The 12,106-nt window shown below is 36.6% G+C and overlaps 1 protein-coding gene and 1 long non-coding RNA gene across 7 annotated transcripts in view; both read right to left on the reverse strand.

Moving 5' to 3' along the window:
• LOC136846508 (uncharacterized) overlaps positions 1–5,688 on the reverse strand; it is a 33,426-nt gene extending 27,738 nt beyond the window's left edge. Inside the window, exon 1 of the long non-coding RNA XR_010855422.1 lies at positions 5,552–5,688. This is a non-coding gene — a long non-coding RNA (uncharacterized lncRNA). The remainder of the gene's footprint in view (positions 1–5,551) is intronic.
• Positions 5,689–6,550: 862 nt separating this feature from the next.
• The window catches only part of LOC136846509 (uncharacterized), a 194,452-nt gene continuing 188,896 nt past the window's right edge, over positions 6,551–12,106 (reverse strand). For all 6 annotated transcript variants that reach the window (XM_067117352.1, XM_067117351.1, XM_067117355.1 and 3 more), the window contains 2 exons: positions 12,067–12,106; positions 6,551–9,536 (listed from right to left, as the gene is read on the reverse strand). The exon at positions 12,067–12,106 is cut by the window's right edge and continues 117 nt beyond it. In XM_067117352.1, coding sequence (XP_066973453.1) covers positions 9,452–9,536; positions 12,067–12,106 — 125 coding nt within the window. In that variant the 3' untranslated portion in view covers positions 6,551–9,451. The remainder of the gene's footprint in view (positions 9,537–12,066) is intronic.

Below are 12,106 nucleotides of genomic sequence, written 5' to 3' on the forward strand. Positions count from 1 at the left end.
ACATAAACACTATACATAAAAAAAGTAGCACAAAGATAACAGAAATCACAAAGTTGAAAATAAAGACTACTAGTATACAAACTTATACAGTGTAGTATGGCAAAAACCAATGATAAACAGGACAAAACAATATAAAGGAAATTTGTAAAAAAAATTTTTACATAAATACTATATACAATACAAGCAAACAGCCTACCAAATGATAAGTCATATTATAAATGTTAGGAAGGTAGTACCCAGAAAATATAAGATAGAACAGTCAGTTTAACTGTCACTTACAGAGGAACAAAAATTACTGGAGGTTAGCAAGAATGAACACCAACCTCCAAGTGCTAACAACACAACCACATGTTAACTAATAATTAGGAAACACACAAAAACTTGAGAAAATGTACAATAATGTGCAAAACTTGGAAAAACACAATGGAAAGTCGCCAACAACAGCTAAGAAGTGTAATTCTCTGGATAAATGAATAACTGTTACTTCTCACAGTCAAGTAAAGCCTACACTATCAATTTTATTGATGTTGACAAGATTGATTCAATACCTGGCAAGTCAGTCATATATCTTCATCCAACAAACTAGACTACAGTATTACGGAAAATTCTAAACATTGGTTAAAGGAAATTTCAATACAGAATGGCCTTAAACCATCAACACGAAGTAAGCAGATCAAGGAAAAAACTCACAACAGAAGTACAGTACCTACCAATCTTTAGACTTTCTTCTTCTTTCAACCTTATTAGTCCCACTGTATAGCAGGGTCGGCTGCTCGAGTCAACTTTCTCCATCTATTTCTATTCCTAGCATCTTCTTCCCCAAGTCCCACCTCACCCATATCCCTCCTCACCACATCCATCCATCTGATCCGTTGACGCCCCACACTCCTCCTCCCCATCCCTGGCATGTTCTTAACTCTCTTGATTGGTTCCACCTCCTCTCTTCTTATTACATGGCCATAGTATTTCAAACAAGCTTCCCTAGCCTTCTCCTTTACATTACATATACCACACATTCTTCTTATGTCTTGACTCTCCCTCCTTTCCAGTAGTGACATTCTAGCAATCCATCTCCCCATCCTCATCTCAGTTCTTTCCAACTGTCCCTCCTCTTTCCTCGTAAGTGCCCAGGTTTCTGCCCCATATAATAGTATGGGCCTGATAACTGTCTTATAAATCTTCATTTTGAGCTTTAATGGCATTCTCTTGTCTAAAACAACTCCAGTTACTTCTCTCCATTTTCGCCATGCTTCTTTCGCTCTCTGTCTCACTGCTTTCTCAGTACCTCCCTCTTCTGTTATTATTGATCTCAAATAATTAAACTCATTGTTCTCCTTTAGCACTGTACCATCTTCCACTTGAATGTTTACTTCTTCATTTCCTTCTCTACTACTAGTCATTAGCTCTGTCTTCCCAATGTTAACTTTAAATCCTTTCCTTTCTAGGGCTCCTTTCCATGCTAAAACCTTTTTGCAGTTCTTCTTATGTGTCTGCTATAATGACTAAATCGTCAGCAAACAACAGATCCCACTTCATCGTTGTTCCTTAATTCTGATGTTAGTGTGCCTGTAATGACGAGGAACAAGGATGGACTCAGAGCTGATCCCTGATGGAGGCCCACCTCAACAGGGAATGTCTCAGTCTCCCCATATTTTGTTTGTACAGTAGTTCTTGCACCCTCATACATCATCTTCACTAACCTTACCAACTTCTCTGGTATTCCTCTCTTTCTCAAACACCAATAGACTACTCTTCTTGGTACCCTGTCATATGCCTTTTCAAGACCCACAAAACACAAGTAAACTTTCCTGTTTCCTTCCAGATACTTCTCTTGGACTTGTCTTACTATAAAAACAGCATCCACTGTGCTCTTTCCTCTCATAAACCCAAACCTACCAATCTTTAGACATCACAATTTTATTACTACATGGAAAAAGTGAACTAGAATGAAAAAGATGAATAACAAGATAATTGTTAGAATAATGGTGGAAAATGGAAATATTTCAAATAAGCTTGGAAATTCTGGACATGGCTTCTAACAGCCATGTAGATTTGCAAAAGTAAAAGTAGGTGATGGGCAAATACTTTAAACCCCAGATGACTCATGTGTCATTAACAACCATTCTACATCTGTCCATTATGCAACTGGCTAAAAGGCTCTCTATGCTGAGAACATTCAAGACCATAAATGCTGCAACATATAAGACTGATAGATTGTGGTAAACAGTCTTGTATTTTCTTAATTAATGCATTATGATCCCAAGATACCCAGGTTAATTAAACATATTTTCCCTATGCTGTTAAGGATAAGTAAAGTGAGATGGAACTGAAATACAATTAGCATTCCATCTTCAAAGCTGGACTAGATTTACATAATTGATTGAGAGTACCATATAAGAAAATGTGTAAGTCGACATCTGAAGGCAAAAAACATCTCTCCAAAACAGGGGTTGCCTTGTATGCAGAATGTCAAGTGTGAACCATTGCCACTGGGGAGTAAACAAGCAAAACTGACTATCTAACATTCGTTGTACACCAATAACCATAACTCCTGCAGTGCACCACTGCTATTCCCTACTGAAAATCATGTTCGGTAAATCTATTAATGTGGGTTTTATATTAATATGTCAATGGTTTATATAGCATGGAATTGCCAAAGTTGCAATTCAAGTACACCTACCCTATAAACCTGCCAAATGTATCCAGCTGATGCACCTAATACTCACTGTAAACCTGTTATATACCTTAATTCTCACAACTGGGTTTGTTTTTCTTTGTACTATCATATGGTACAGATTAATGGTTTATGCAAGTTTGTTTCAGCAGTGTTGGCACATATTACCAAGCTATATTTCTAATATTTCTGTAACAACTTTCTAATAGCATTATGCTATCTGTTAATGAGTAACAACAAATAAAACTTGTGATGTTTCAGTAGTGCAATATAGGTAGTTTGGCCTGTTTCTGCTAAATAACACATGTTCCTTTGAGTCACTTATGAGTGATACCAACAAGTAAAGTACATTGGTTTATGTGGGTTAAACTTTGATTAATAAAAAGTTAAATCTCAAATAACTTATTTGTTATGCATGTTCAGGAGAGGTGGTATTGCATTACTTTTGGAGGTTATATTATCCAGCGAATGTAGGCCTAAACTTAAAGAATCCTCAAAATTTAAGGGGTCAACTAATTACACATACCCCAGTATATATGGCATATATCTAAAATATTTTTTGCTATAAAATCAATGTGGTCTACCCAGAGTAGTAAAGGAAATGAGATCTTCATGGGACCACATTAAAATTTTGTGAAAGTAAATTTGTACTTCAACTGCTTTGAATGACAGAGTTTGAGTTTCCAGAGTTGGCAGTATGTACCTATTCTCTATCATGAAATTGAAGCTCACGAGTTTTGTACAATCCTCTTTTAAGACAGACCAGTGAAGGGGCAGGTTATTATTTATTCCACAACATCAAAGCACAGGTTTTGATCTTTTCAAAAGTGCTATCTCTGCAAGATTCAACGCTTTCTTGGCTTGCTCTCCCAAAACAAGCTTAGGTTCCCAACATTAGAGTCACTTGGCAAATGTCATGACAAAACTAGACCAAAAGGGACACAACTCATTCCTGAAACATTTCAAATTAAAACTGTTAAGAATTGTAAGGTCACCTCTATTTAAGGGTTCACTTTGTGAGAGATCAAATGTTTCAACACTGATATCAATCATTATCAAGACCAATGAACATGGTACGTTCATTATTCTCCTTTCACTTGGTTGTTGCACATTTCATCTCATAATATTTCATAACCTTTCCATGAAAAATGGAGCATGAAATGTGATTTTGTGGTGATGGCATGCCAGCTTATCTGCAGTAGATTCAAGTCATTGTACAGTAGCCAATTACAACAAGAGACAAAACCTTCAGATATTAGGCAGAGTAGGGAGACAGGGATACTTAGTGTTATTTGGAGGGGTCAAGAAGGGGCAAAGACCCCCTGGCCAGGTCAGGGCAAGACACCCTAAGTTAGGTTAGGAGGGCAAGGCACCCTAAGTTAGGTTAGGAGGGCAAGTTTAGTTAGGTTAGGTCACAACATTCTATGAAAGGTTAGGATTTCTCATACGTACCCGTCTCTCTGCTCTGCATCTGCTCAAAGCCTTGTATACAACTCAGGGTGTACCGTTCTTTCTGTATACTACACAGGTTAGCACTTTGCCATTTGCACATATAACCTTGCCCAAAGACCAAAAAGGTAAATGGATTCTGCACTCTCTACAAAGTTGTTCAGGGGAGAGTTAAACCCAGGTGTAGAGTACAAATTTTCTGAGCTCCCTCTCAGATTAATGGCTCTTTAATAAATCCAATATTGGGTTTTATTTCATTTATTCTTTCTTCAGAGCTCATCACAATTGCTAATTAAAGCTTCAGAATTTGTGTACATAACCTTCCAACATTCGACTGAAAACTTAGGCTGCTTTCTTTTATTATTTATATCACAGTGGTTAACTTCTCCTAAAGATCTTACATTGTTGGTACATACTACCTTCTTTTGGTGCAGTATTATTAGTCTCTAAAGGAAAATGTCAACAGTATTCAAGTTTGGATTAATCAGTGTTCTCCAGTGAAAGACATCTAATTATTTCTTTCTTACAATGCTTTCATCTATGAAAGTAATTCCAATTTCATTTAGGCCTCCCAATAGAGTTGTGACCATCTTAGGCCTAGGGAAATTCTTATATTCAAGAGGAAATTCATTTTGTATTCAAAGAAGAATAAGAAGAAATTAATTGCCAGAAATTATTCATTTTCACTTTCTTATATTTGAAGCTGTGAAGAGAACATGAAGCCGATCTTATCAAACTTTATAAGAAGAAATTAATTTTGAGAGCCATTGATTGGATGGTTATTTTTCTTTGACTCAGCCACCTCCCGCTTTATAATTTATATTTTTCTTGGGTAAAATTCATCAAAACAAAAATTTCTTCTCAATACTAACCTTCGCAAATGGGCTAAGGACTTGTATATTTGGATAAAAGACCATTCTGAGGCTATTGAGGGATTGATTTTATTTTCACAATGAAAAAAAATTAAAAATGAAAAAATTGAGTCTTCAAAAATTACCCAAAAAGAATAAATGCCAAAACAAAAATTATGCAAGGATTTTCACTACTCATACAAGCACTCTCATTATCTGAAGTCTGAAATCAGTGTCTTACCATCTAACATAATGCTTTAAATTTTGCAAAATGGAAGAGACGTAAGTGAAGTTTTCCTTATACCAATGTTACAAAAGGGAGTATCCTATATTAACCCTACAACCATTATGTAATTTAGGCCTAGAGATGGCTCTAAAACTTCAACAGTGTTACATCCATTATATGAATTATCTAGTTTTACCAAAGACTCCCCTGCAGCGTCCAAAACATAAAAACCATATTGCAAATAAACCGTCTTGTCCCTTTTCAGACCACTTCCAAGACACCAGATGAGCAAGTTCAAATTCTTAACATTAGCCTACTGTCCAGCAAACTGTTTACTTCAGCTTAACTTACCTCTGACACATGTATTTTCTGATTAATCTTGGCATGGTTTTCCTGTTCTGAATGACAGAAAATCGTCCATTTGCTCATTTGTAGTTATTACCAACATGTCGATGCTGTCATGGAGAATTGTTGCTGTGGTCGGTTCCATTCGTTTCCCGTTTTTGTATCATCGTTACTATCAATAATAACACTTAGCTTATTATTTACTGTACCACGACAATTACCTTTGATAGAATTTCTAACCTCTTGAAACATTCCTCTTTAGCATTTGAGCGTTCTGTTTTTATAATATTCAGTCTGCTTTTAAATGAGAAAGCTTTTATTTTTTATCTAATGGTTGAAACGAACGCAACTAAATGACTACTGATGAGAAGGAATTCTTCTTTCAAACTGAGAAGGTGATTTTTGAGGTCAATCTGAGCAACCACTACCAAATACACATGCTTACGTAAACACACACACACACACACACACATTATATATATATATATATATATATATATATATATATATATATATATATATATATATATATATATATATAACGGGTGAAAAATAATTCCTCTTTCTTTCTTACTTGTACATTGGCATTTAAACTCAAAAGCAAGATAATTATAATAATTTCCCAATGGAGGGGCCAAGGAGGTTCTCACATTAATGTCCTGATCTAACCCAGACCTGAAGAAGACGAAGAGAATTCAGAGGGAAAAAGAATGGGGTAACCGATACTTCTTCCCTCATTAAGGATGCGCCGTTGCAAAGGCAAACCATCCCCTTGTAAAACTAAACTCAACTGATCAAAGATTTTTAGAGCTGTTGTACAGAGAAACCCATTCTACCACTGCTAAGTGTACAGAAAACTTAACTTACAGGCAATGAAAGGGAATGAAACCAAAAGAGAGAGAAAAGGGAATGAGAGGGAGAGATTATTTTCTGTTCTAAGTTCTTCCCGGATTGCATCTCCACTCAGTTTCCCCTTTAGCTTGAGGATGAAATGAAACACAGCCCTATGAGGGTGATTCTTTACTCAAAAAAGTGTGACATCGAATTTGGCTTCTAAGAAGAGACGAAGAAAAAGAAGGCTGACTCAACCACCTTTTTTAAAATTTTTAAATATTTAATATTATTCTGTCTACACGCACAAACACATTATGGGAAATGAGAGAGAGATAGAGAGAGAGATAAAAGATCAAATATTAGTTTCCTTTCTCTCTTTCTACAAACACTCTAAAAACTCATTATCATATCTTTTACTTTTATTTAATGTTATGATTCGTGCCTTGACAAACAATATTTACAACATATATATTATCAACTACAAGTTTGCATAAGATAACAACTTCAGCTCTACGGCAGCTACTCTGCTCATCTTGAGGAGCTCTAGGAATGTGTAGCAGCGGTAGGATTAATAGCATGTTCGTTGGAGACGCGCTCGAGAATACGCCTCTCGAGCTCAGGGCAATCACTGATTGGTCTAGAGACCATTTAAACAAACCAATCACTGACTGCGAAGCAAGAGCCATATTCTCAAACTCAACGTGTGGGACTGCAGTGAGAAGCTCTGCCTGTGTTTATTCATCAGAAATCACGGATGTTTTATTTAGTTTGACATCAACTCGGGTCTGGAAGCGATAATATTGGATCATGACTCAAGGGGCTGACGTGGGATCTGTGAGGGAAAGCAAGAAACGTGACCCTGTTTCATGATAGCCAAGATTTGAGCAAAATTCTCTGTTGTCAATTGAGCAGAATTTCCAACTGCACTCGCTCGTATATATTGATTTCTTTGTGATTGCCTTTTCACACGGGGCGAAAAAAATGAGTTTTAACCACGGTATGATACTAGACAATTTAAACGTGTTTTATGAACACTTGCAACCTCCTAAATCCTGCATTTCATCATTCAGAAAAAGACTGTGACATACTTGGTCATGAATGGGAGTCCTGAAAATTAAAGTCATCAGCAGGGGACATCATCTAACGCTTCAATTTAAATCCACCATTTCGAGATGAAACGGTGAACCTTAAAAGTTTTTCGTCACGAAAACGGGTTGTTAACTGGATATTAGTCGCAACAAAATGCTAAATAACCGTGGACAACACCCGATCCTTTCTAATTGGTGCGAGTCCAAAACGATAATGCAGCCATCGGGAAGGACATGTAATATCCAAATTTCAAAATCTGCCTTCAGTGACACTCGAATTACTTCATGCCTCTTTTCAAGACACACCCATTTCTTCTAAAAACACATGTAAAAATGATCTATCATACGTTCTAAACTCCCTTGGTCTTTAAAAAAAAATATTCTGATTCATCTACTGTTTCCTCAAAACGTTATCCGGCAATCGTTGTTTATCACCTTCATCACAATTGTTTTTCATTTTTTTTATTTGCCGACTGGCGGGGATAACACGGTCTGCGAGTGCCTACGATAACCTAAAGTGTAAGAGTTGTGATGAGCTTCAAGAATAATGAGGAAAATATAATGAACGAACGGCGTGGGAAAAGTAAAGTGCAAGGGACAGAAGAGAGGACGAATAAGGTTCAAAGAAACGAAGTGGAGAAAACTAGTAAAAAAAATAATTAGACATCCATAAATTTACAAGGAAAAATAATGCAAATTATTATTTACATATTCGTAGCAAAGCTTAGGTAGATAGGTAAAGAGAGAAACAAAGTAAAACGTAGGCATCTCGCGAGTTGAAGAACCTGTGTCTTGAGTCATACTAATTATTTTCTTCTAAGAAACAAACATCGAAATTTCTATTTACTCTTCTGTTTGTTACTGTTGTTTTCTCTTGAGGTATACTTCAGGAAATTCTATGAGATATCTCTGAGCGAACCGGGTAGCTCTGGCGTCATGAGGGATTTATTCAATTTGGTCTGACTCAGAAAATTCTCATTGAATCTGAAAGCCTTTATAAGTTTTGAATGGGATCTGGGCAGTTATTCATACTTCCAAGGATTCCGCATTTTCCTCGGATTTTATATTGTTAACAGCTAAATTTAGATTGCAAGGGTCGACGGCACTTTGGAAATACCTAGCGTTGGTGGGAACCGTTTATGTAAGGATGGTTAAGTTAGGTTAAGTTAGGTAACAGATATACTTGGAGGTAAACCCCAAAATGCAGTCTCTCCAGACACAATTTCCGACGTGATTTAAACTTGAATTTCAGAGACAGAAGAGTGGGCGATTCTAAAAGTGTTCTGCAGGCTCTAAAGTTGGGTTGAAGACCAGAAGTCTATTTAATGGGTGTCTAAATGGGTTCTGTTGACAGGAGGCAAAAAACTGGCGCACTATCTTTTAATGGGAGACTGAAGGAGGACCTCATTTTGGAAAGTCCCCCGCTTCTACGCAAGGTAAATTATAACGTGGGAATTTCAACGACCCCCTAAAACAAGTTTGACTCTATAATTAATTGTCATTTTGAAAATATGTAACGATTTCTGCTAAGTAACAACTGTCTATAGTCACGCGATCTCATGGGGTTAATAATGAGGCTCGGCCAATTGCGTCAAAAAAAGGAGTTTTTGATTCTGATTGCACTAAAGAAAGGATCCTACATTTACTTCAGAGGATAACAAAATATTGCAATCATAAATGTAGCAGCGAATGTCTGCATCTTCGAAGTGAAATCGTTCATGGTCGACCGAGACTCGTCATTATCCTGAGTTGATCGAACAATTAGAAGTCCATAATTTTAGTCCATATATAATTTGATAAATTTCTAAGCAGCATTTGTGAACATTTAAAATCTCTATTTTTTTGCAGCATTTGGTAAATAAGTTAAAATCTCTAAATTTTTGCAGCATTTGGTAAATAAGTTAAAATCTAATTTTTGCAGCATTTGGTAAATAAGTTAAAATCTATTTTTTGCAGCATTTTGGTTAATATCTATAATTCATATTTAAGCAGCTAAGCGGCCACAGTCGGCTATGGTAATTGCCTTCGAAGGACGATACACCTGCGTTGCATCCCCAAGCTGGGTCATCCTGAAAAAAAGACAGAGAGTTATGGAAAATTATCATTTATTAGAGAAATAGCATACTTGCTCACGTAACTTAGTCCAGAAAAAAAACTATTATGGAAATCAATAATAAATGTAAGAAAAAATATTTCTATTAAATAATATATAACGTGCATTCATATTTTTTTTCTTCAGTGCGTAAAAGTGATGGCCTGCAGGTAGCTAAATAGTCTCCACGTTTAGCTTTACAGTCGTCCAGCCAGAACCAGCCTCTCTCACCACGGTTCTTACTATTTGGACACTCTCTTATATTACCATTATTGTTGACGCTCATATCATCGTCTTTCCGCGGTCAACGAGTCAGACGGTTTCATCATCGCGTCCTGGCAACCTACCATTAAGACTTCGGACATACCGTTGATCCTTAGGCTAAGAGCCTTCAGATAAGTTGGAGGAGGCTATATTCTTTTAGTAAATGGAAAGGTCAACAGGATAGGTCTACAAATACCTCTTGAGTAAAGGAAAGTTATCAGATTTAGGAAACAAAGAAGCAAGAAGAAAATTCCATGGCATGGGAGCAGAGAGAAAGAAGTATCTCATTAAACGTCTTCAGCAGCTTCCATCAACAGCACGTTTTCCATCCATGTGTAGCGCAAAAGGACTTCTGCGTTCTCTTCTGCTTCTTGTAAGGCGAACATTTCCATTTGTTTTTATTACAAATCTCCCCTGTTTTATTTTCTCTTATGTCTAAGCCACTTTGTAATGTTTTGGTGAGTGGTCCTCTTAACTCGTTGCATATCTCTCCTTCCGTCATTGTTATCGTAAATTTAACTTTGTCTTTTCTTGTGATTGTTTCTGCCCAAAAATGGCATTGCTTCACCTCAAGGCTTTCCCTAAGAGGATAAGAGCTGAGCTTGACCACAATAATATCGCTCAGATCTCTCACATCCTCTGTAAGTACCCTCATATATATATAATATAGTAATCTCTCTCTCTCTCTCTCTCTCTCTCTCTCTCTCTCTCTCTCTCTCTCTCTCTCTCTCTCTCTCTCTCTCTCTCTCTATATATATATATATATATATATATATATATATATATATATATATATATATATATATATATATAAATATATATATACTGTATAAATCAGAATAGATTTGCATTATAAAAATTATTAGGACTGAAATCTGTTTGAATTTTATTTTTACACATACACACACACACACACACACACACACACACACACACACACACACATATATATATATATATATATATATATATATATATATATATATATATATAGATAGATAGATAGATAGATAGATAGATAGATAGATAGATAGATAGATCTGATTGTCATTATGAAAATTATTAGGACTGAAATCTGTTTGAATTTTATGCTGATTCTTGAGATTGAAACAGGTGTTACTAGTTTTCTTCACTTTCTACATTACCTTTTAAAATACGTAAATCTTGTTAACATTTGTCCGTGACAAAAAGAACTAACCAGTCTACCTGGACGTGGAAATGAAACTGGCCAGAAAGAAACAATTAAGATGGAAAATTATTGACAAAGCTAAACCTTTTCCATTCCTCAATCATCCCATCACCTCAGGACAAAAGAAGCAAACGTGACAAGTTCCTCGCAAGATGCCGAACTCAATCTTCTGTTTCGACTAAGTGTTGCACTTGGCAGGTTTCCAGTTCACAGAGGTGACTCCGTCAGGGTCGAGGGAGGACGTATATTGCAGTCCTCACGCGAGCAAACACACATGTATGAGCCCATGTGCAACTGCAAGCTCATTCAACGCACACGCAAACCGGCAAGTTCGATCGGAAGAACAATGTCATAAACACGCAAAGATGATTATTTGGGTCAGCCTCATTTTCGTCCCTTTCTTCTCCCTGAACCTTGCGCTCCTTGACTTCTGAGTATCTGTTCTGTGCTGGTGCTGGCCACGCTGGCCTTATGCCAACACAGACTATCCTTGCTTCTGCTGATGTTGTTGCTTTTGTTAGATTATGTAGGCCTTATACCAGTATCGGTTCTTGCTATGATGAACAGCTTAAGTAGTCATATTCACCCAATTTGTCATTGTTGTGTAATGGAGCGAAAAATCTTTCATTGTGTCTTTTACTGAAATGAAGTTTATAAATAGAAACTACTGACTCTGTGTGTGAATTTTTTAGGTCACAAAACTGACACTGTTTGGAAGAATTCAGTCAATCCTATTGGATTAAATAAGTTATTTTTCAGCCATGTTCTGAAATTATTCGACTCTATCTCCAGGCTGTTATAAAGGACATTATATCTACGAACATTAACATCCCCCATCCCCACCTCCACTTCCCTCACCCACATTCTTTCCTTTCTTGAGATTTATTGTTGTCAAGGGGGTACAAAACTTATTGCGTTTCCGTGTTTTCCCATTCCGTGTGTACGTGTTCTATTGCACCACGCTGTGCAAAAGTGTGTCAAAGAGAGAGTGAGGAGAAATGGGGGGAAAACGTCAAGCGTGAAGGGAATCAAGGAAAAGAAATGACGTCCTTACTTATCGATAAGATCGAGGCCCTCTATAACATAACCGAAGA

The sequence above is a fragment of the Macrobrachium rosenbergii genome, chromosome 15 (genome assembly GCF_040412425.1).
Source record: "Macrobrachium rosenbergii isolate ZJJX-2024 chromosome 15, ASM4041242v1, whole genome shotgun sequence".
NCBI lineage: Eukaryota > Metazoa > Arthropoda > Malacostraca > Decapoda > Palaemonidae > Macrobrachium > Macrobrachium rosenbergii.